At 29.7% G+C, this 23,707-nt stretch overlaps 6 protein-coding genes across 6 annotated transcripts; 2 read left to right on the top strand and 4 right to left on the bottom strand.

Moving 5' to 3' along the window:
• Window positions 1-38: 38 nt before the first annotated feature.
• cubi_00307 (nucleolar ribonucleoprotein) lies at window positions 39-2,105 on the bottom strand (the record flags this gene model as incomplete). The annotated part of the gene is made up of 1 exon (XM_029017321.1): window positions 39-2,105. One exon carries the CDS (start codon window positions 2,103-2,105, stop codon window positions 39-41), a length of 2,067 nt encoding a protein of 688 aa, XP_028875900.1.
• Window positions 2,106-2,279: 174 nt separating this feature from the next.
• On the bottom strand, window positions 2,280-4,518 carry cubi_00306 (uncharacterized protein; the record flags this gene model as incomplete). Its single annotated transcript, XM_029017320.1, has 3 exons — window positions 2,280-2,432; window positions 2,519-2,745; window positions 2,799-4,518. 3 exons carry the CDS (start codon window positions 4,516-4,518, stop codon window positions 2,280-2,282), a joined length of 2,100 nt encoding a protein of 699 aa, XP_028875899.1.
• A 621-nt stretch (window positions 4,519-5,139) lies between these two features.
• On the top strand, window positions 5,140-7,680 carry cubi_00305 (uncharacterized protein; the record flags this gene model as incomplete). The annotated part of the gene is made up of 1 exon (XM_029017319.1): window positions 5,140-7,680. One exon carries the CDS (start codon window positions 5,140-5,142, stop codon window positions 7,678-7,680), a length of 2,541 nt encoding a protein of 846 aa, XP_028875898.1.
• Window positions 7,681-7,685: 5 nt separating this feature from the next.
• On the bottom strand, window positions 7,686-9,521 carry cubi_00304 (uncharacterized protein; the record flags this gene model as incomplete). Its single annotated transcript, XM_029017318.1, has 1 exon — window positions 7,686-9,521. One exon carries the CDS (start codon window positions 9,519-9,521, stop codon window positions 7,686-7,688), a length of 1,836 nt encoding a protein of 611 aa, XP_028875897.1.
• A 523-nt stretch (window positions 9,522-10,044) lies between these two features.
• On the top strand, window positions 10,045-12,422 carry cubi_00303 (splicing factor U2AF like auxilary factor; the record flags this gene model as incomplete). Its single annotated transcript, XM_029017317.1, has 2 exons — window positions 10,045-11,417; window positions 11,471-12,422. 2 exons carry the CDS (start codon window positions 10,045-10,047, stop codon window positions 12,420-12,422), a joined length of 2,325 nt encoding a protein of 774 aa, XP_028875896.1.
• Window positions 12,423-12,525: 103 nt separating this feature from the next.
• On the bottom strand, window positions 12,526-23,637 carry cubi_00302 (uncharacterized protein; the record flags this gene model as incomplete). Its single annotated transcript, XM_029017316.1, has 1 exon — window positions 12,526-23,637. One exon carries the CDS (start codon window positions 23,635-23,637, stop codon window positions 12,526-12,528), a length of 11,112 nt encoding a protein of 3,703 aa, XP_028875895.1.
• Between the last annotated feature and the right edge of the window lie 70 nt (window positions 23,638-23,707).

The following is a 23,707-nucleotide window of genomic DNA, read 5'->3' as shown; positions in this document are numbered from 1 at the left end:
AATAGTAATTGTCACTTAATTAATTGATATTTATTTGATTAATTCAAATTAGTGGATCTCTTGACATTATCCTTCAATCCTGTAGATTCTCCAGAATAACTGTTTTCGTAGTCCCTCATACTCCTTTGTGCTCCCTTAAGTTTTTTCAATGCCTTTTTATACTTAAGTCTGTTATGTACTCTTGCATTACCCTCAATCTTCTTCCTCTTTCTAGTCAAACCTTTATTCTTAATCATTTCCTTTGTGGATGCCCTTCTAGACCCTGAATCTATAAGATCATCAATATTAGGCATATTTCGACTATCAATTTCTTGCTTTCTCCTTTGCTTTTGCATCTTCTTTTCTTCATTAAACTTGGCAACATCTTGCAAATACGAATTATTTTTAAAAAGCTCTTCTTCTGCCTCAGCATAAGATTCATCCATTTGTCTTTCAAAGTTGATATTATCAGAATCGTACTCAGGCTTGTACTTGCTCTTCTGACTCAACTCAGCTTGTGCTTTTCTTCTCTTAACCAATTTTTCCGTAATGCTCTTGTCAGAATTTTGTTGAGCTAAATTACTTCGTGTAATCTCCTTATTGAGCCTTGATGCATTAGTTAAATACTTTGTAAGTGAGTTCTTTTTTGAATTAGTTGCCATATCTGTAGCCCTTTCTGCAAATTGAGCCAAATCATCCAAAGTATTAACGCCTCCCTCAACCTGGTTCATTAGCCTTTTATAAAGCTTCTCTTCTTTCTTATCCTTTTTAGTCTTTGGTAATCTCATCATATTATCTTCCTCGAAATCAATTCTTTCTTTTATTTCTCGTTGTAATCTTTCTAATTGAGGTAGTTGTTCAGTATCTTCCTTTCCAACTTCCTCAGGGCCTTCATGAATGCTAGATCTCATTTGGCGAATAATATCAGTCCTTAATAATCTCTTTCTCTCTCTTTCTAACTCCCTCATCATTTTCTCAGTCTTACTCAATTTTTTATCGTTAAATTCGACAGGTATATTTTTTGGGACCTTATAAATACCATTACCGCTATCAGAGTCTTCAGTTGCTTCTGCATCTGAATCGACATTAGTTGACTCATCAAATTCATCTTCAATACCATGTCTAGAAGTCTCATCCCCCTCAATGTCGCTATTATCATTATCTTCATCCTCAAATATGAATCTGTCTGGCCTTGGAGTGGATGATAAAAAGTTATCTACTTGAGATGATTTCTCCGCTAATTCCAAAATTCTATCTATTTGTGGTTGTAGCCTGATATCTATTGGCTTTAATTTTTCCATCATTGTTCGCAAAGTAACTAGTCTCAACAAAATTGGATGCTCCTTAATATTCACGTTAGGAGAAGTCTTTAACATCATATAATAACACAGATAGCCAATGTACATCAAGAGCAAAGTATTCTTAGAATCTAAATACTCCATTCCTTTCTCTGTTACCAAGCCTGAACCTTCTTTTGTCTTTACCAAATCCAATAATACCTGCATTCTTTCTTCTACTTCAGTAACTTTTTCCTTTACATTTGCTAATAGTGGAGCTAACTCTGAATTTAAACTCTCTATACCATCTAGTCCCTCCTTTTCCAATGCTATTGAAACGTCTGACTTCGTTTCTTGTCTTGTATTTGACAAATTACTTAAACTATCCAATAATGTTTCTGCGTCATCTATTAATAATCCAAATGAGTTTGCCTCATTTTCTCCCGATTCATCCTCTTCTTCAAATCTACCCTGGTCGATGATATCATCCATCCCAAAGTCTTCTCTACTCAATCTCATCATTCTACTCGCCTGAATTCCACGTGCCTCTTCATCCTGCATTTCCACATCAGACCAGTTCTCTCCTTCACTGTCTGTGCTTGAAGAGCCTCCATCGTAAAAATCCTGCTTCTTATTTCCCCAATCCTTAGTATTTGACTCCTCTTCACTATCTCCTTCCTCAACTTCCTCTTCATATTGGTCTTCTGTTTCGCTATCATCAGGTGAATCATAATCATCGTCAATTTTCATCACCTCCAACTCATCGTTGCTAGTACTATCATCTACCTCCTCCTCAACAGGAATCCACAGAGTTTTATCCTTCTTTTTGTTTCTTGTTTGTACTGCCATATTTCTTTTGTATAAAAAAAATAATTCCTCGTACTCTTAAATGTCAAAAATTGCCATTTATTTTGACCTCCAAATGTGCCGGCGCCGGCGCCAAAATCCAGTTTTTTGATTTTAACTTGCAACTTATTAATTTTAATGGCTATTAGTTTATTCTCATTAACTTTGGTTTGATTTTTATGATTCTGCAAGTAAATTTATATACTTTTGAATGTGATTTGAATACATTTGAGCCACTTCCTTGTTTGTAATGTTAGTATGATACTGTAAACTCCAACATAATTCTCCATTAACTGTTACAATATTATGAGCGAACATATTCAAGCCAGCCTATAAATTACAATATTTTATATGAAGGAGGTAATTGAAAGGAATTATCAGTTATTTTTGATTTAAATTTTGTAAATTAAACTTACGTTATGTTGTGCAACGCAACTGTATGATGATTCTACCTCCATCATTACTTCCTGCTCAGTTGTAATTGCATTTATCTTCTTAACCAGCTCTTTCAACGGGCTAGAATCCCATAAACCTCCATTACTAACTAAGAATGAAGAAGGTCTAATTGTCGGGTCTCCAAGTTGCATCAGCAACATATTTTTATCAGACCTTGTGGGAGAGTTTGCTAGGTCGTGTATAAAACCTAATAAAAATTAATCTCGATAATATAAACCTTTAATTAATGCACTAACTTACCACTTATCACATGCCACTCAAATGTTACGGCTGATGGATCTTTTGAATCCACTATTGAATGTATTTTCTTGTTTGTATTATTAGCCAACTCCCACATTTTTTCAGTATTTGTTATACAGTCCTTCTCAACTTTCATGTCTAATCCCATAAGAACTGCATATGATCCTAGCCCAACAGTCTTAATCTGTTTAGATTTTCTATTTTTAGGGCTCATTACTTTAGAAACTGCCTTCTTGAACCACGATGAGCTCATCTTCTCCCCATTTGGTGAGCCCAACTTTGTTAAGGACATATTTATCTTGCTTAAATTATTAAAGAACTCCTTAGAATGACTTTTGTGGCTTCTTGATCTATTTCTGTGTGAAACCTCACTAAACTCGGCATTTTCCAATGAAGATATATTTTCATCTCCATAATTTGAATTTGGGTTTTCATTTGAATGATTCTTAATCACAAACTCGTCATTCTTATCCGTAAGAGTGGTTGTGGTCGTTGTTTCGCTATTATTACTATTCTGCATCACTTCCAACACATTCATCAAATCTCCTTCAATTACTTTGCTTGTTTCTGGACATAATGAAGGATTATCTTTAGTTACCCATCTCCTACAATTAATTGCAACCATTGTTCTAATTGGAATCATCTTATTACCGTCACCACCTTGAATAAAGCAATCTCCTCCTCTAATGTTGAAAGGAGCACAATTATTCATACAATTTAATTTTAATGAAGTTAATTCTTGACTTTCTGGCGATTTATCATAGTCCTTTAGCTCAGAAATATCTCCAGAGCCCCGATTCATTCTATTTTCTCTTAACTCATAAATTAACCCCATTAATCCCAAAGCTGAAACTGCTTCTATTGCACCATTTAACTGAATCTTTCTTTCCTTACATTTTGACATTAATTTTTTAAGTAGTTCCTTTGAAATCTTTATTGGTAAAATACTTGTCCTGGGAGACTTTTTAAAATCTGCATATAAATCTCTTGAAATCTCAAGGCTACATGGATTTTCAAATGGTGCCACCAACTTTCTATACAAACATACTCCATGTGTTGCCGTTGCCCTCCATGAGTAAAATGGTTTAAGCAGTCTTACCTTTAATGAAGAGGGAAAATACTTACAAACACTCTTTGGAAGGTTTGTGGGTCTGTTTTTTGGAATAGCAATATCTGGAAACTCATTTGAAAGAGCGCATAAACCTAACAATTCTGTCCAAAAATATTGACGACTTAGACCGTCCATTATTGCATGGTGAAAACTCCCAACAAAACATGTTTTGTATATATCTTCGCTTTTCCCAAGACTCATCATTCTAATTCTCCATAATGGTGAATTTTCATTTTCAAAAAATTCGTTCTGTTCTTTTACCAACATATTTTCCCAAACTGGCTCACCTTCAAACTCTTTGTTTTGATTGTCTGATTTAGATTGAAATTCTTCTCGGACTATTACTTCGACGTTATCACAAAGATCTATAAAATATCTCTTTAGTGTCTTTCTTCCTTCGTTACTTGTTATTTTTGAAACTATTCTCACTCTTAATGATTGATGTCTTTGCGTCATTTTTTCTGCTGCATCTTTAACCATTTCAAGTCTAATAGGAAAAGAAGACTTAACAATGATTGGATTTAAAATTATGACATTACCAAGTTCATTGAACGTTTCCCAGAATGTTTCTACCACATCCAACGCTCTAATTTGGGGATGAAAATCCATTATTATTCTTATTTATATTGGTTTATATTTACAAAAATCTGTTATTTTATGATTTTCCTTCTCCCCCCCTGCTTTAAAATGGTTAATTAAAGTAACTATTGCTCCTTCAAAATTATTATTTCTTTATTAATTTAATTTCTCTATTATTTATTTACCTTCCAAAATAATTGATTTCAATTTATTTATAAACGATTTAGCTCAAAAATACTCACATGAATATTAATTGCATGCATGCAATTTTTCCATTTGGAAATTACTATGAATTAACAAATTACTTCTTAAAAAATTATTTCAAATATCAGAAATACATTTATATTTCTATTAATTTAATGTTTGTAATCAAATGTCAAATTTTTTTTTAGTTGTTTTAGAATTGTTAATTTAAAAAAATATGTAAATATTTTTTTATTTTTTAATTTAAAAAATTATTCTCGTATTTAATTAAAAAGCTTGTGTGATTAATATTATTACTGTCCTCATGAATTTTTTTTAATACCGTCATTACATGCATTACGTGTTTGACAATTTTTAGTCTGGTGTCAAACAAAAATGCGCCATATATAATTCCTCACAAAAAAATGTGAAAATAAATTAATTAGCTAGAAAGAAATTCAAAAAAAAATGAGCATTGAAAATGACTCAATTATAACACTTCCAACTGAAATCATTAATAGAAAGGAATTTTCATTACCAGATTCACAGAAGCTTTCTCATTTTTGGATAGTGAATCATGTAATCAATTCATTATTCTCGTCAAATAACACACACAATAATGAATTAGTAAAAAATAGCTACTTTAAGGGAAGTTTATTCGAGGAAATAAGGTTTCAACTTAATGTTATAGCTAACAACCTTGAATTGATCCGAATCAATGAAAAGGAGAACAGTAATCAGTTCCAAGTTTGGAAAGAGCTGGGGAGCTGCGTTTCAGAGTTTATAACTGAACTATTGGAAAAGTGGGATTTAAAACTTTGCGAACTCCAACATCATCATCTTAATAATTGTGAAGTTCTGCTTAATGAGCTAGTTTCAGAATTTAATCAAATCAACAGAAAGGTTAAAGGAATTGACGTGATTGAAGGTTTTGATAAGGAGGAGGATTTGTGGGGGGATGAACAACTGTTTTGGGAGATTGATTCAGTCTACCCATTTCGTGAATTTCAATTTGGATTGATGAATGAAGAAACAATATGCTCAACTCCAATTACAATTGTTTATCTGAGTAGTATACTACATCCGTACATATCTATATGGTCAAATATTCGCTCTTTTTTCAACATTTTGGTCAATAAAGTATTCCTATCAAATTCAACCAATATAAAAAATGTAGAAATTCAAAAGAGCGAATTAAATATATTCATACTTGAAACCTTATTTGATAATATTGAAAAATCAATTCTAATTATTGATGAATATATACTGAATATATGGACTTCTTTATTAAGAAAATGTATTTGTTCTTTTGCTAAGTTAGTCCCAAATACTCAAAGTTCGCTAAAGAAATTTCCATCCAGCAAAGGAAATAATAGTGTAGAATTTTATAATTCTATATCTATTCTAAGTGATATATTAAACTATTTCAACAAATATAAAACGTGCTACTTATATAACATTGGTAATATTTTTGGAATCCAACCAAAGAATGAAATATCAAAGCTAGATTTTGTACTAAGAACAATCAAAATTGAGAACCAACTTTCAGATATCCCTATTGAGTTATTAAATGACATTCATCTTCAAGATCAATCAAAAGCTTTCCCTATTAATATGTTGTTTACAAGTAATCAAGATAATCAATCTCAAGCTATACAGAGAAGATACACATTCCAAAACAACATTGGAAAATCATTTAGAGAGTTAAATAGGGATCTGAAAATGTACTATAAGGAATTATTCATTAAGGAAGACAATGAGATTAAAGCAAAACTTTGCAACCCAATAATAACTAAACTAATCAAAAATCACAGTAACTTTGAAAATCATCAAGGAATTCGAATAATTAATATTTTATCCTGCTTAAGAGACCTTGTAATTTTAGAGGAGTCTTCTACTGAACAATTAATTAAAACTCTGCGTTTAGATTCAAAAAAGAAGTTCCCAAATATAGATGTTGATCCAACAGAAGCTAATCTTTCAATTAAGCTTTTATATAATAAAGGGCTCAAAGATGAGGACAAAGAATTAAAGAGGAAAATCATGTCAATGTTTTTATTAGAATTTGAAGTTAGTAACACAAAAGACTATATTAAAGGTCAGCTACCCACATTCTACTCCTTAAAAATCAGACTCAATAATATTAATCTTGGCTTAAATTCAAATATAAATTTATCAAATAATCAAATTTTAATTTGTGGTATCCCAAGTTATTTAATATTGCAGTTTTTTGGTAAAGATATCATGGAGGATTATTCAAATATTTTTAGTTTTTTACTGGAAGTTAAGAGATGTTCTTTATTTCTGAATCAAGTATTTCAAACTTTAACTGAAATCAACAGAGAGAAACAGGGGATTTTGCTTTGCAAGCAAAAGGTAAAGAAAATCGCTAAAGATGGTTTTGACTATATTAAATTCTGTAATAATAATTGCTCAATTATTATGAAATGGGTTGACCTATTGCTTTACATGTCTCAAAAAATGCGTTTTTCAATCCAATTTATTGTCGATATTTATTATAGTTATTTTTCTATACAATCCCCAATCATTTGGGAGGAACTCAAGAATAATCTCAGTAGCAATAACTCTGTTTCATTCATGATTAAAAGTCACAAAATATATATTGAGAAGCTACATAAATTAGTCTTGGCTCCAAACAAGAGAAAAAAAGACAACTTGGGTATAGACCAGTCATTCCAATCAATTTCTATCAGTTTTGTATTGTTATTGAAGCTTGGAAGAAAATTAAATATTTTAACTTATAAAGTTAACCAGCTCGTTCAATTCTTAAGTAATGTAAACAATGTACTAAGGAATAGAAAGTATGTTCCATGTATGATATTAAGAAGGAAAGTACAGCAAACCGTTAAAAAAATTGTATTGGCTTTTGAAGTTTTACATTCTGAGTTTAATGAAGCCAAGCAACAATTTCTCAACTCATTAAATATATATATTATGTCCAATCCCAATAAAGAAATGGAATTCCTACTACTACAACTAAATAATTAATTTTTTTAATTGAATTTATGGATAGCTACTAAACCTCCAAAATAAGCAATAGCTACATAAGGTTGGCTTATTAGTCGAGGATAATTAAAGGGGTCAACAGAAGTTATACATTGAACTTCAAGGAAATCAACAGCATTCAACTCTTTTATTTCATGATTCCACAAAATCCTTATGGATTTTTTTTTCATTCTTTTTACTCTTTGAATATAATTATTGGTAATTAAATCCTTCATACAATTAAACATCTTTAAGTTGTTGGCTGCTTCCAACTCAGCATCTCCATTATTATTTAAATCATTATAATCGCTGCATTCAATAGATGATAAATCATTTTTCAAGTCAAATACATTGTCATTGGTTATTTCATCTGCATTCATTTGCTCACTTTTATTTGGATCTACCACCAAAGCTTTTATTAAAATCGTATCATGAAAAGACTTTGATTCAAACTCAAAGCAAGGTCCAATAATTGTAGACCCATCATTGAACCCAAAAATTACATTATGGAGAAAAGAACTACATGTCCAAGATCTTGATCCTAAAATGGGGGAGATCTTTTCATCTTCGTATAATGAGTATTTCTTCTTCTTATTATAAGCTTCGATAGTAAATTGGGTATAATCACCGCTATCAATCGACAATACTATTGCTCCAATTCCATGAGATAGGTAAATAATATTAACAAATCTACTCCAAATAATACATGTTATTGGTCTGTTTGGCAATTCAAATTCTTTGATTATATTATTATTGCTTCTTCTGAAATCTATAATTGAAATTTTCCCGTTGTTATCACAAACAGCAATTAAGTTTGATGAGTGAATAGGACACCAAGATGCTGAAAGGATAGGAACGTTTTGGGAAACTGATATAATTTGTTCTGAAGGATTTATAGGCTCCAATTCCAATTTCACACCAGATTGAGAATCCATCTCGAAAGTCCAAACCAATAAAGCTCCTTCGACAGTAGTTCCGGCAATTCTCAAGGATACTGCTTCGTTATCTGGAATTCTAATCGAAGCAGAACAGATTGTGTAATATGAGCTTGAATATTTCCAAATAACTAAGTCTTCAATATAGAATTTATTCATAGTGGTTCCATTAAGTAATGGAATTGACAACAAATATGCAATCCCATCTCCCAAAACACAAAAAATTAGTCCTGCTGATTTTTTTACTGGGCTCCCACTTTGGGGAATCCACTCAAGAAATCTGCAAAACTGTCCATTGTGAGAAATCTCAAGAACTTGTCGAGGTGCCAAACAATCATTAGCTTCATTTCCAATATTTTCAAATGGAATACTCCAAATTTGAATGATTCCTTTATCACTGTATCGTTTATTGATTTGGGAAACTGGAGATTCATGAAGGTGAATTCCAACTGCAAGAAAAATCTTATTTAATGAATAAGATGGAGGACTGAAGGCCATTTTCCAAACTTGACCGTTTGTGAGAAAAAGAAATGGTATAAAATTTGAATTTGTTTTAATGCCAGAGTTCAAATTCACTTCCATTTCTTCCAAATCATTAAATGAAACTCTAATTGAATGTTCAGAAATTGATGCAGAACCTAAAGTATTCTCAGCCAAATTATTATCTTGGTCTTGCATTAGGGATGAAGATTTATCCAAAGTGTACCAGCTCTTGAAATTATCTTTCAACTTGAATATTGGCTCTATTTCAATAAAATTCTTCTTTATTAATTCTTTTTTATTTAAAGGAAAAAAACTAAAGTTATCTGTCTCTAAAAGAGCTTCAACACAGTCAATTAATGAAGGTTTTTGCTGATTTTTTTTAGGTCGCCCTCTTCTTCCAAGGCATACATTATTGTTCTTATTCATTGTATTAGCTCAGCTTGAAAATTATTTTGGTGATTTAAGTGCTCATTTCCGCATAAATGATTGGTTTTTCTTCTCTACGAATTATTAAAATCAAGAATTGAAGAGAATAATTCACCAATTTTTTTCAACAATTATTAAACAAACTTGCAATTTTTGCTTATTAAGATATTTATTAATCTTATCTCCTCCCCCCCCCTTTTTATTTTTCCCACTTATTTATCGTCATCTCAATATTCTTTACTCAAATTACATTTTAACTTGAAACTAAATTATATTTATTATGTAATTAAATGACCTGACATGTAAGCACTAATGGTCTAGTGGTATGATGAAACGTTGCCATCGTTTCGACCGGGGTTCGATTCCCCGTTAGTGCACTTTTTCAACATTTTTTTGAGGGTTAATTTTTAAGTGTAATAAAAATTAATTAAATTAATTGCAACATCAGATTTTTTTTTTTTTTATTTAAATAAAATGGAAAGAGACTAAAACTAGAGTTTAATCAATCTAATTAATTAGAAGAATGAGTCCAGCTGAATCATCTGTTTGCAGAAATGATGATCATTCTTTTCAAAGTTTTAGTAGTCGAAAATACCGTAGAGAGAAGGAATCTGCTGAAATTAGAGCTGAAATGAATATTAAAAGTAATCAAAGAAGAGGAGATTTCTCTTTTAAAGAAGGAAGCTTTAGTTCTCCTTTTATTTCCAGATCAAGTTCAAATTCCTCTAATGGAAAAAGATACAGCCCAGCCAAAGTAAATACAAGGTTTAAATTCAAATCAGTCTCAAGATCTAGATCCAAATCCAGCTCAAAATATGGCTATCGCTCTGAATCTATGTCATTGTCAGATTCAAGATCTAGATCAAGGTCAAATCAAAGGAGAAGGTCAAAACAAGGACATAATAGAATTTCAAAAGAAAGAGGAAGATCTAAAGAAAGAGTTAGAAGAAGTTATGAATCTAGTCCGGGAGAGTATTTAGATAATTACTATTGTAGCCAAGATGAAGACAGTCCCTCTCGTTTAAGAAGTTACGAAACAAGGTCAAGAAGATTTCAAAATTCAAGATCTGTCTCAAGTTCGGTAGATAGATCAAGTTACAAAGGAAGAACTTACCAAAGATCTGACTTAAGCTACCTTAAAAACAATCCAAAAAATCAATTCAACTTTGAAATTAGCAAAATTACTGATAGAGAACACAGTTTAAAAAATATAACAACTTCTTACTCCAAATCTCTTCCTGGGTCTCGAAGTACAAGTAGGAGTAGGAACAGAAGCAGAAGTGTGGAAAAGAATAGAAGCGGGAGTAGAACCAGAGGAAGAAACAGAAGTAGAGACAAAATTAGGTACAGAGATAGAGGCTGGAGCAGAAGTAGAAGTAAAAGTAAAAGTAAAAGTAGAAGCAGAAGTGCAAGTGTTACAAGATCAAAACCTCTTTCCAAACAAAAATACATCTCCAGATCTCAATCAAAGCCCAAATCTAAATCTAAGCTTAGATCTAGATCCAGGTCAGGCTCCAGCTTAGATGAAATATCTGTTTCAAACTCAATAAGCAAAAGTGCTCGACACAGATCAGAGTATTACAGGAATGAAGATAGCTATGAACAAGATTATGATCATGATCACGAATATGGAAAAAACACTAGTGGTTATAACTACAGTAGTGGGTATCTTAATAGACAAAGTCATGCATATAGTTATGGCCATAGTAACAGTTACTATAACGACTATGATAAAGGAGGATACAACTACGGTGACAGGAACTGGAAAAATTACCAAAACTCAAGATATTCAAATAAGTATCGAGATAGAAATGAAAGTTATGCACAAAGATCATTTTCAGAAGAAAGAGAAAGGTCAAGAGAAAGAGAAAGAAGAAGAAGAAGGATGCAAGCAGAGTAAGTTTTTTTTTTTAAATATCTCTAATTAACATTATTTTTACTCATTTTAGATGTATTAAAAAGGCTGGTGGATTCCAAAAGCTTGCTCAAAGTGAGGGAAAAGAACCTACTCCTGTATTTTATGATGGTTTCCAATGGGTAGCAAAGACAGGAAGTACAGCATCCATGGATCCAGCTACCATGAATAATACTAGGAGATTTAGGAGACTTTATTTTGGCAACTTACCCTTAAATTTAGGTCTCACTGAGTCAAACTTCCAACAAATTGTTTGGCAAGAAATGGCTTTAAGAGGACTCTGTTTGAATCCCAATGAAAATCCTATCTTATGTGTTTGGTTTGCACAAAAGAAAGGTAACTATGGCTTTATTGAATTCAGAACTGTAGAAGAAACTGAAAAAGCTCTTCAATTAGATGGATTTGCCTGTATGGGATCCAAAATTAAAGTCTCCAGACCTAATGACTATTCTCAGGCCCTTTTATCATCTTCTGGAAGTACACAAACACCATGTTTATCATTATTCAATCCAAACAATATGTTAAATTATCATCCAATCATTGCTGGAACAATTACAAAAGATAATGCTATGGCTTTAGGACAACAAGCAGCATTACAATTATTATTCTCCATAGAAGATACATACCCTTTAGGTACCCTAAATTTAGATTCAAAAGTTATCAGGATCTCAAATGTTTTAGATCATTCCCTAATTCAAGATCCTGATCAATGTCAAAAAATTAAACAAGATTTTTGTTCTGGGATTGAATATAAAGACTCTATTCTCTCCTCTAAGATTATCACCATTGATGATATCTCTAGATTATGTCAAGAACTTGCTGAAAGAGATATCCAGTTGGAACCTGCTGATATCCTCTTAGAGTTTGATTCTAGTTCAAGCCTTCAATTAAGTGTATCTGCTATGTCTATAGCAAAATATGATCATAAGATTCCGAAGATGAATTTCTTTGATGAAAATTTCTATCATAGTCATCTAAAAAGATGAGAAAGTCAAAGTCAAGTTAATTAATCAACTAAAGCTTATTCAATCTACCAAAAAATGTTTACTTTACTTATCTCTAATATATATCATAGTCATATTTAGCTATCTATAGCTTGTTTAGCTTTCTATTCTCAATTTTTATCTTTAACTTTCTTTTCCTATTTTTTTTAGTTCTTTCCCTCATTGCTTTCTTTCTCTTAAAAGCTATCTCTGGATTTATTACTCTATCTAATTTTAATTTAGTCTTTCTTTCTATTCTATTTGAAATTACATTCTTTCTAGCTTCTGAAAGACAACCTAAAAGAATATTTGACTTTCCTATATCATTAAAAACTTTGTCCCATCTTTCTACTGTTCTTTGACCAAATATACAAGTTTGAGTAATAATCTGATATACACTCAATTTCTGAATATTTTCAACCCAATCAAAATTGGTAATATTGTAAATATGGAATCCTTTTTCTGTGAAATCTTGTTTCTTAACCATAGTAGAACTCTGATAAAGAGCTCTAATTGCATGTTTTAAAGAACTTTGTATCTTAGGATCTTCTAAATTACATCCAGTATCTCTTATTATAATTGGCAAAAATCCAATTATATCGTAAAGAGATCTTAAGCTTAAAAGTAACCTTACTCTAAAACTTCCTGGTCTGGTAGAATAAAATCTATTGCAACAAGCAATCCTATCTATTACCCACCAATAAGCCTCATTTCTAATAGTTGAATTCTTATCTATGATTAATTTTGAGTTTTTCAAAATTGAATCTTGGTCTAAATCATCTTCCTTTAAAATACTATTATTGTCTTGGTTTTTATAGTTATAACTTTTATCTTCCTTATCTTCTTTAATATCAGCTTCTGGGATTTGACTTATAAGGAAGTCATCTAAATCATCTTCAACATGATCATTTTCTGTGAAAATGACAGATTTTGAAGTTTTTGAAGATGATGAAAATGTATAACTATCAGAATCATTTTCATCATCTTCTCCTGATTTTTCACCTTTATCTATAATGAGCCAATCCTCATCATTTACCTCATTCTCTTTTGAAATCTTAATCTTTTTAAATCCTTTTTTTGGCTCAATATTGTATAGAGAGGATGTTAATTTAGAATTCAGTAAATCTTGTTCATTATCTCCTAATAATTCTTCTTCTTTCTCAATCTCAGAAAGCTTTTTTGGAGGACTCCAATCCTCCTTTAGAAAATTAGATAAAAGAATTAAATGTTGAACACAGGCCAAAACTTTAGGTACTAACCATGGAGCTATTTCCAAAAGAGAGTTAAACTGTATAGGAATTACTCTATTAAATAAATTAGTCATGATTTTTGGATTCAGAGTAAAATCCAAAAGAAACAATTTTTCATGTTTATTTGAAGGTTTAACAACTCCAACCAAACATTGCTTTAACAAATTAGTCACTAATCTAAAAACTGAAGATTTAACCCAAAGATGTCCACTTTCTAATCCTCTTTTATTATTTTTATCTATAATCAAAATATTCCAAAGCTGAGACCAGATCTTCCTATTCTCAAGTTTCTCTTTTGTAAACCAAGCCAAGTTAATAGTTTGAAATACTTGAAATTCTCCATTTATAAAGAAATTGATCAAATTAATAGTCTCATATTCCAATCTATATATTACAGAATCTGAGTTACTATCTATATGATCGGTACCTTTATTTATTCCGTCTTTATATTGATTTTCCAGATCAATATTTGAAAAGATTGAGATAAGTTGACCCAACTCAGAAAATACCAAATTCTCAATATCTACAATTTCTTTGATTGAAATAACTTCTCTTTTAGAAATGAAAAATTCTATAATGAATTCAATCAAAATAACTAAACCACATTTAATATTTAAGTTATTTCCAAGAGTACCAAGAGCTTTAAATATTAGATTAATTAAATTAACTCTGGCTTGATTGTCATTTTTGTACATAGACAAAATATCAAAAACTATATTTTGAATCATAGATCTTGGTTTACTTTCTGTCTCAGTAGATAAAGCTAATGTAAGACCAGTAAGAAACATAATATTATAAGATTCCATAACAAGTTTGATAGGGAAACGAGTAATTAAAGTATGAATTGCTGTAAGTAATGCTTGTCTTCCTTCTGATGTAGGATACTCTGGTAAGTTCTCAAGTAAGACTGAAATTCTTTGTCTTTGTGATTTTTCTGACATTGGATAATATAATAAAAGATCAACATATATATTGCATCCCAAAGCTACAATCTTTGGTTCCATACTACTATATTGAACAATTAATGGAAGAATAGAATCTACTAAAGAATAAAGAGATCCCAAAGAATCACTAGAAACAGTTACCTGATTTTTTCCATATAATATAATTTGTCTGAGAAGCTGAAGAGATGTAATTCTAAGCCTGTTATCATTAATTGTAATATGGAGTTGTTTTAATACATTAGTATAAAACATAGTAGTTTTCTTTAAACCATGTCCAAAAAATAATTGATTAAACCATCCAATAGACTTTGGTCTAATTAATAAGGCAACAAAAAGTTTCATAGATGATGAAATAAGCTCAGACATACCATTTGAAGTGTTGATAGAGTTAACTCCAGATCTTTCCATAATTTTTAGAGCAGTTTTTGAGATTAATGATCCCAAATGGTCAATTTCTAAAATACCAAGATTTCTAGCAGATTCCATAGATTCAATAAATAATGCTCTAATTAGACACTTACAAGAAGATGAGGTTAGTTCAGTAGATTCACTAGCAAAGTTGATAACCACTAAAGGTAAAAGATGATCAAGAAGGAGATTAATAGGGAGATATTCTTCATTTCCATCATCAGATACCAATTCTGGTAAATTAAGATTATTAACAACTTTAAGCAGTTGGTTCAATAAATATAAACAAGAACTGCTTAATACTACTGACTTAACTTTAGTTTCAAAGCCTTTTTGGCGTTTAATGACTTGATGGGTACCTCTTCCAGTAGATGCTCCAGGTTGTACTTTATAATATCTTTCCTTTCTTTCCATAATATCAATTTGAGGTTTTTTGTTAATTGGTAAAAGAGATTGAGAAGGAGTTCCAGTTTTGAAAGAATCTAATAAGTTAAGAGGATCTTGAAATAATCTTAAGATCTTTTTATTTAAAGAAGAAATTAAGATACGAATATCATTTTTTAACATATTTTTGTCCAAAACTACTCCTTTAGCCAAATTATATATAGAGAATTTAAGCTTAGTATTTTGTCCAAAGTTTTCATTATTAATAAATCCAATACAAAATTGAAAATGAAGATTTTTCAACCAATATAAGTATTTTTGGCTAAAAGAATCTGAAATAATACTAGCTTCTCCTCTATCTCCTAGTTTTCCATTTAATAAATCTTCTAAAAATTCAAATAATTTTTCAGCTCCTTGAAAAGAAACATGTTTTGATAATATCCTAATAATTTGAGGAGATCTTACATATTTCCCTTCATCAACAGACCCAGTCATTGGAGTATCAATAGTATCTAATGATGTTGTTCTTCTGTCAGGATCTGCAATTCTATTAAGTTCTTCAATAATCATATTCCCTATAATTTGTATACAATCATCAAATAATATATGATTTCTTTCAGATTTGTTTAAATTAGATATAGAAATTGTAATTTCATGAAGTATTGAGTGTACAGTAAAGATTAAAACAGGAATTTGGTACCCTGTTGTTAGTATACTAGACATTTGAGTAAATATCCAAGGTAGATACTGAATTCCTAAAGTTTGACTGATAGACTTTAAGGATGATCTAGAACTACGTCTGATTTCCCTATCTTTTGATTTGAGGGCCATGATAAGCTGAGAAAGTAGTCTTGGGAGCTCTGAATGGAATTGCTTTGAAGGTAGGCATCTTAGTACTCGAATAATAATTAAAACGATATCTGATCTAATGATTCCATACTGTTGAGACGAGGACTTTGATACCCCACCCTTATGGCTAAGCTCTGCACTAATTATATGGCTTTGGTCATTCTTAGAATCTATTTTGTAGCTTCTGTCAATCATTATGGACCTTAAAAGAGGCAACAGTTTCTGTTTGATGCTTGTCTGCATCTCATTTAGTTGTTCTTCTAGATTTCTTACTGGATCTTGATCTTTATGTTGGAATTGTACCTCATTCAAAGTTTGGTCTTGGTTTTGGATCTTATTCTGGTCATAGCTACAGCCATCGTCCTGTTCCTGCTCCAAATTTTCATTAAGAGAAGCCTTTTGTAAGTCATTAATATCAAGAATATTTGAGGTAACTAGTTCGTTAATTTGGAAGTCAAATGAATTCAGTAAAGAACATATTGCCTTAATAATGTAATTCTTTCTCTGAGGAAGCAGTCTTAAGAGCTTTATTAAATACCCAGTAAGATCAATACAGTATCTCCAATCAAAAAAGATAGTAAAAGCTTCAATAGACCTCAAAGAATTGTCTCCTAAGCTTAAACTATAAGTTTCTTTCCCTGAACCCTTTTGGAGTAGTGCATCTAAAGCTAAAGGAACCCCAAGTATCTTAACAGTGTAAAAGCTAATAGGAATTTCAATTTTATATTTACCCAAATAAAAAATCTCATCTTCAAAATGATCTACACTCTTTCTAAACTTCTCAAAAGAAAATCTTGAAAACCTTGCAAAGAAATTCAGAGACCTTGCTCTTCTATGTTTCTGTATATGTGTTAACTCTTCTAGTAGTCTTACTTTTTCGTTATCTTCAGTGGTGTTATAGCTTATTATTGGGAATAAACTCAAATGAAACTTTTCTATTAAAAGATCTCTTGAAATATTCATTCTAGAGCTGAATATATCCAAAAATGGAGTAAAGTTCTCAATCATTACATCAACCAATTGTAAAATATTCCTTCTCACTATTAGATCTTGAGAAAATCTTACTATATCCTCTTCATAAGGCACTACAAGGTTTAAAAATATCTTCAAAATGTATCTAATCATTAAATCTTTCTCCTCATCTATTTTGATTTCTGGATACTCAAAAGTCATCTTTATTATATTACACCAAGATAAGATCAATTTTTTAATAAATCTACAACTCAAACTTGAAATTGAAAAATCACCACCCTCATTTCCTCCAATTAAGTATAATTGTTGCGATATCAAAGGGTATAAAAGCCTTAGATCTTTATTTAAAATTCTTATACTATTATCCAATTCCAAAATATCCTCCAAGTCCTTTAATATATCTATCTGTAAATCAATATCTACTGATGAATCCAAAACTCTCTTATTTACTGGCTTATTTAACCCATAAATAGCCATAGGAATTATAATATTCAAGTTACTACTAAGATCTTCACTTTGATCAATCACTTCTTTATGTTTCAAAATTATTGTCTTCATGCTAAATCCTTGAAAACCAAATTCTTCTCCCTCTTTTTTACCTTTTCTACTTATATAATTATTATAATCATCTTCTATAGAATCCAAAATTAAATTATAATAAGCCCCTTTTCCTAATAAAGATAACTCAGAAAATAAAAGGATCTCAGAAATCGTGCTTCTAAGCTTTAAATGTGGAGTTTTTAAAAGTAAATAACTCATTATATCTGAAATTAAAATCAAAAATGAATTCTTAAACAAACTTTCCTCCTTTATTAAATCTTCATTCCTTAATGTTATTAAAGAACCAATCCTTTCTATTAACTTATTCTTACAATATCTATCTTCAATCTCATCCAGTAAATCTTTCTTTAAATTTATTTTTAAATTCAAAATCCTTAACATATTTGAAATTAAGTTAAAAATACTTAAATTATTATTAGATACCCTCTCATTTTTTGAATGAACTTTATTCATTGTAGAAAGTAAAAGTAATAGTATGATCTTGATAATACTTAAATCCTCATTTATAATGTCTTTCTGATTTTTATTCATTATATTCTCTATTTTACATGTCTTTGTATTAATTTCAATTAATGCCATTATTTTAAGAAGAATTAACTCTTTAAAAGTAATAATCTCTAATCTATTACTTGTTTTCTTTGAATTCCTAGTTAACATTACTTTTTGAAGAGAATCTATAATATTTGGAATACATTCAGATATTAATTCTAATCCTTTCTTAGAAATAAATATATAATTAGATTCAGATATAGTAATAGTATTTTTGTCTTGTTGAGAAAAATCCATGATTACTAAATTGGTGTTGTTATTAAAGTTACTTAATATTAAATTGTTTTTCTTTAATATTTCCTGAAACAAGTAAAATCTTTCCTGTCCTCCAAATAGAATATTTAAGTACATATCTATTATATTAGAAATAATAAACTCAGAACCTGAATTAAATCTTTTTCCTTTTCCTGTAATACCATTAGAAATACCAGATAAAATATTCTTTTCTGATATAAAAATACCAAAATTAAGTAATACTTGAGGAAAAAGGCAAGAATAGAAATCTAAAAGAGTTTCTTCTTTAGATAAATTAATCATAAAATTCATAATTGAAGATATATGAAGATTTGAAGAAGCTCTTAAATTGATCTCAAAGCTTGACAATAAAATAGGAGAGATTGGAGAAATTAAGTATTTTAAATAACTTGAAAATTCTGAATAATTACTTAATATGTTTGAAATTGAAAGAAATATCTGTTTACAGGTCATCCTAACTCTATTTAAAGCAATTTTTCTTTGTGATTCTTCTTTTTGATCCAGAGAAGAAGAATTAATAATAAGATCTTTTTCTTCATCTTCTTCAAAGTTAGGATAAAATTGATCAGTTTTTAAATTGTTAGTTTCTTCATATAATAAATGATTTGCTTTTATCATAACATTATGATTTAAATATAAAATGTTTGTAAGAATAATTAAAATTATATGAATATGGTCCTTAATAGTATGAGACATAAAGTTAAGTAAATGATCCAAATAAGATAAAAACCTCAAAACAACTTTATACTGAGAATTATATATATTGATATTTTTAATTGATATTTTAATTTTTCTGGAATATAAAACATCTTGTTTTTCTGTAGTTAAAGGGAATATATTAGTATTATATACAAATCCAAAATCTTTAGAAACTTTTTGTTGATTAGAATTAGATTGATTCCATGTCCAGAATTTGGATATTTGTTTTATATTATCTTGTCTAATAATAGAATTTAGTAAAGTAGATTTATAGTAACCTTTTAACTCAATTTGAGGAGTTTTAATAAATAAGGAGAATCTCTTTAAAATATCCATGATATCTGAGTCCTTTAGATGATCTATTTGAAGATAATCTTCCTGTTTCAAATCAGAAGAATTGTCTAAAGAAACATTAACATTAACAAGTGGATCAATAATAACAGAAATAAGTAAACTCATTTCTTCTTTTGGAAGTTCAGAAAGATAGGAAATAATGACTTTCCTTTTATTAGAAGAAGATAAGGCTTTATTTCCCTTTTTTGATGCTCTTACAATGTTATTAGATTTTTTAGATCCTTCCTTATCTTTTCCAAGCTTAGATAAAAGCACTCTGATTACTATGGGAATTACCTTAATTCTATCTTCTCTTCTAATTATATTTTCATTTTCTGGTAATAAAGAAAATGTTAGAAGATTACTTCTCAAACTTTGAATTTGCCCGTCTTCTGAGGAACCTGAAATCAAACCTTGAAACATAGACTTGTATTTAATTAAAGTTTCAGAATCTTTTCCATAATTACATATTAAATTAATTAAGGACATCTGAAGCTCAATATGATTAATGTATAAAAGACTTGGAATACATTCAACTAAGAACTTATCCAAAAGAAAGTCTATAATAGGAGGTTTTTGAATAGTAACTTTTTGATAAGATAAAATTGATTCCAATACATTAATAAAGTTATTGATTTTTTGGATTTGACCTTTTTTAGATGATAAATCTAAAATATTGGCTCCAATATCAGTGCAGAATTGCTTAATAGTATCTTCCTCTTTAATCAAAATAAATTGGTCTTGGTTTCCTTGTAACTCAAATGAAATCTGTAACATCCAATATAATAACTGTGCCTGAAAGTATACAAAATCTGGATATTTATCAGAATCTGAGAATTTGATTTGAGTTAAAAGTTTACAATACCACTCAATAAGGGTAAACTCATCTGTATGTGGTAATCCCAAATCATGAGTTTTGGATTCTCCTTCCATTAAATATGTATTACAGTAGATTTGATTAAATGTAGTAGAAAGAATGATCTTTAATAGAAATTCAGATTGTGAATTTTTATCACATTCATTTTCTTGTACAGAGTTAACTAGTTTTGTAAGAATATCAGTACAAGGTTTCCAAATTAAACTGAGTTTAAGATAGAGTTGTGAAATTACACTTTTAATTGCTAATTTGATTAGAAATTCATCAGATTCAAATGATTTAGTCTCTAGTTTTAACTGTATAAAGTCAGAAATCTGTTGGATTTGCCTAATTTTGGTTCTTTCATTTTCAATATTAGCTTCAGAATCCTCTAAATTCATGATCATTTTAACTAATTGAAGCAGATCAGAAATACCAGTAGTAGATTTCTGTTTAGAAAAGAACTTAAACAAAAAAATGGTAGTTTTCTTTCTGACTTCATAAAGAGGATTAATTATCCAGTTTAGTGAAATGATCTCTAAGTCACTAATGAGCTCTGGATTTTGTAAATCATAAGATGGTTGAGATTCTTCTAAAGTAGAATTAAGAAGAATATCCATGATTGAAATCATCTCAGAATTGTATTCTAGTGGGATAGTAGAAATATTATATAGAGAATCTTTAAGGATCTTTAAATATGAGGATGATGTTTCATTATAATTCATCCAGAGTTTGATTTTGGATGTCATATTTTTCAAGGAAACTTGATCCATTTTAAATTTAGAAAAGACTAAACAAAATAATCTGAATACTTTGATCCACTCGAGATTTTCAAAGATATCTAGAAGACTTGTGTAATCATTTAATCTGGACTTAAAAAGCTTATTATACAACTTAAGCAAGTAGGACTTGAGATCTTGAACAAAGTTAGAATCTAAATCTGAATTAAAACTAAAATAGTTTTCTAAGCAAATATAACTTAATAATTCCAGTATTATATATAGTTCAGATAACTGTAAATTATGGTAATTTAGGAGAAACTTGCAGTTTTTAAGTATCAGAATGGATAAAGATGGATTATTTAAATATAAACTTTTAATATCCAGAGATTTTTCTTGGTTAATAAACTTATAGATATTTGCTAATATACGGTTACTTAGCTTATAGTCAGGAATATCGGATTTGATTGAATCTTCAAGGAGAACTTTTTGGTATTCTAAAACAATCTTGAAGAAATGATCAACTTGATTATAATTATGATTAAATATAGGAAGAATACTTAAAAGTGAATCCATGATCAAAATAATTAGATCTGATCTAGTTTGTATTTGTTTAGTATTGACAGAGATTTCAAAAATTGTCTTTAACCAACTCCAAGGTTGGGAATCTGAAGATGCCTCCTCTATAATATTTCCAAAATTAGAAGACAAAGTAGATAAAAGAGTTTTAGTGAAAGAATGATTTTGGGACATTTTAAAGTCAGGATAAGCCAATTTATGAATATAATTCATATCACGAATAATTATTGAATCCATAGAAATTTTCGAGATTAAGTCCATATAAGCAAGAATAAGATGAGACAGGAGTTCAAAAGACTCATCTTGGATCTGAATAATTTCTATATATAACTTTTTAAACATTCCATTTTTTATAGTAGCTAATATAAACTGCAGGATTATAATAGAAAAGTTAAATCTGAAGATTTTCTTTTTATAAGCAGAAGATTCAGAGTTAATAGTTGCTTTATTGACCTTATAATGGCAAGTATTTGTTATCATTTTGATAGATGTAATTAAGTTAAGTGTTTCAAATTGTATAATAGAAACTGACTTAGTTTCAGAGGAAGCTATAGAAAAAGAGTCAAAAATTTCCAAATAAATAGATAATAGGGTACTCAGAATTTCTTGAAAACTTTCTACATTACTGGTATCTGTAATATGATTATTAATGTGATCTAGAATATCATTTAGAATGAGTTTAAGAGAAGGAAAAGAATTTCTGAATTCTAAATTACAAGAACTCTCAAAATTATGATTTCCAATATTTTGTCCATGATGAATAGAAGTTAGAAAATTTGAGATAATACTTTGATCGTGTTGATTGGATATGGTTTGATTAAATAAGTATTTAGGCTCTATTTGGAGTCCAAATCCAAGATGTCTGAATAAATATCTGAGTACAAGTTCGCCTTGGGTTGAGATATAACCATTAATTGAGAATATAACATTAACAATCACTTCAGAAAGCCATTTATTTAAAAGATCAATTTTTGAGGTACTGTGATTATACTCATTGAATGAAAATAGAAAGATCATATCTAAGGATTTAACAATTTCCTGGTCTTTGCTTTTTTTGAGAGCATATGCAATAGATTCAGAGGAAAAATGTCTAATAATAGAACTATTATGATATATCCATCTTTTGTAAATATGCAAATAATTGGTAAGGTCATTCATAATATATTTTGAAAGATAAAAGAATATGGTACTTGTGCAAGAAAAAACAGATTGTATGACTTTTTCATTATAAAGTCCAACGCCTCCTTGGCCTGTTATAGATACCTCATCGAGTGGAGTTTCTAGACGAACAGATAAAGCCTCAAATATACTTGGAAGCATTGGCAAAAGCTCTAAACGTGTGTCTTTAGCCAATGCTCCAATCAGGAAAGAAATAGCTTCAGCAGTTTCAGGATATTCGCATTCATTTATTCTTTGAGTAAGTTCTTTAATTATAAAATCCAAGTACTGAATGATGTGAACCAGGGAGTGTCTATATGGTTTCAAAATTCTAACTAATTCCACAAATTCTGAATATCTAACAGTTCCTTCCCAATATTTCAAACTATCCCCAAAAGCAGTCCTGGAAAGCTGATCTTTTACTTGTTGTTCAAAAGAAATTTCCGAATTTTCCAGTTCAGATTCAGAACTGATCAATGTATTATCTCCAAATTTATCCTCAGAATACCATTTATCTTCCTCAACATTATCCGAACCAAAGTTCCAAACCTCATCTTCTCCAACCTTTAGCTCAATCGCAGAAATTCGATCAATGTAGCTTTCAAATCTAAACTTATTAGCTTTCACTCCTTTAGTCTTTACATTAATATCAACATTAGCCTCAGTCTCAGCATCGGCTTTTAATTTGGATTTATTTTTCATTTCTTTGAGTTTCACTTCAAATTACGGAACTCAAAGTATCAGCTCCAAATCTGAAATTAGCAATTTGCAC

The sequence above is a fragment of the Cryptosporidium ubiquitum genome (genome assembly GCF_001865345.1).
Source record: "Cryptosporidium ubiquitum isolate 39726 chromosome Unknown contig_11, whole genome shotgun sequence".
In the NCBI taxonomy this organism is placed as follows: Eukaryota; Apicomplexa; class Conoidasida; order Eucoccidiorida; family Cryptosporidiidae; genus Cryptosporidium; species Cryptosporidium ubiquitum.
This window is presented reverse-complemented; position numbering and strand designations above follow the sequence as displayed.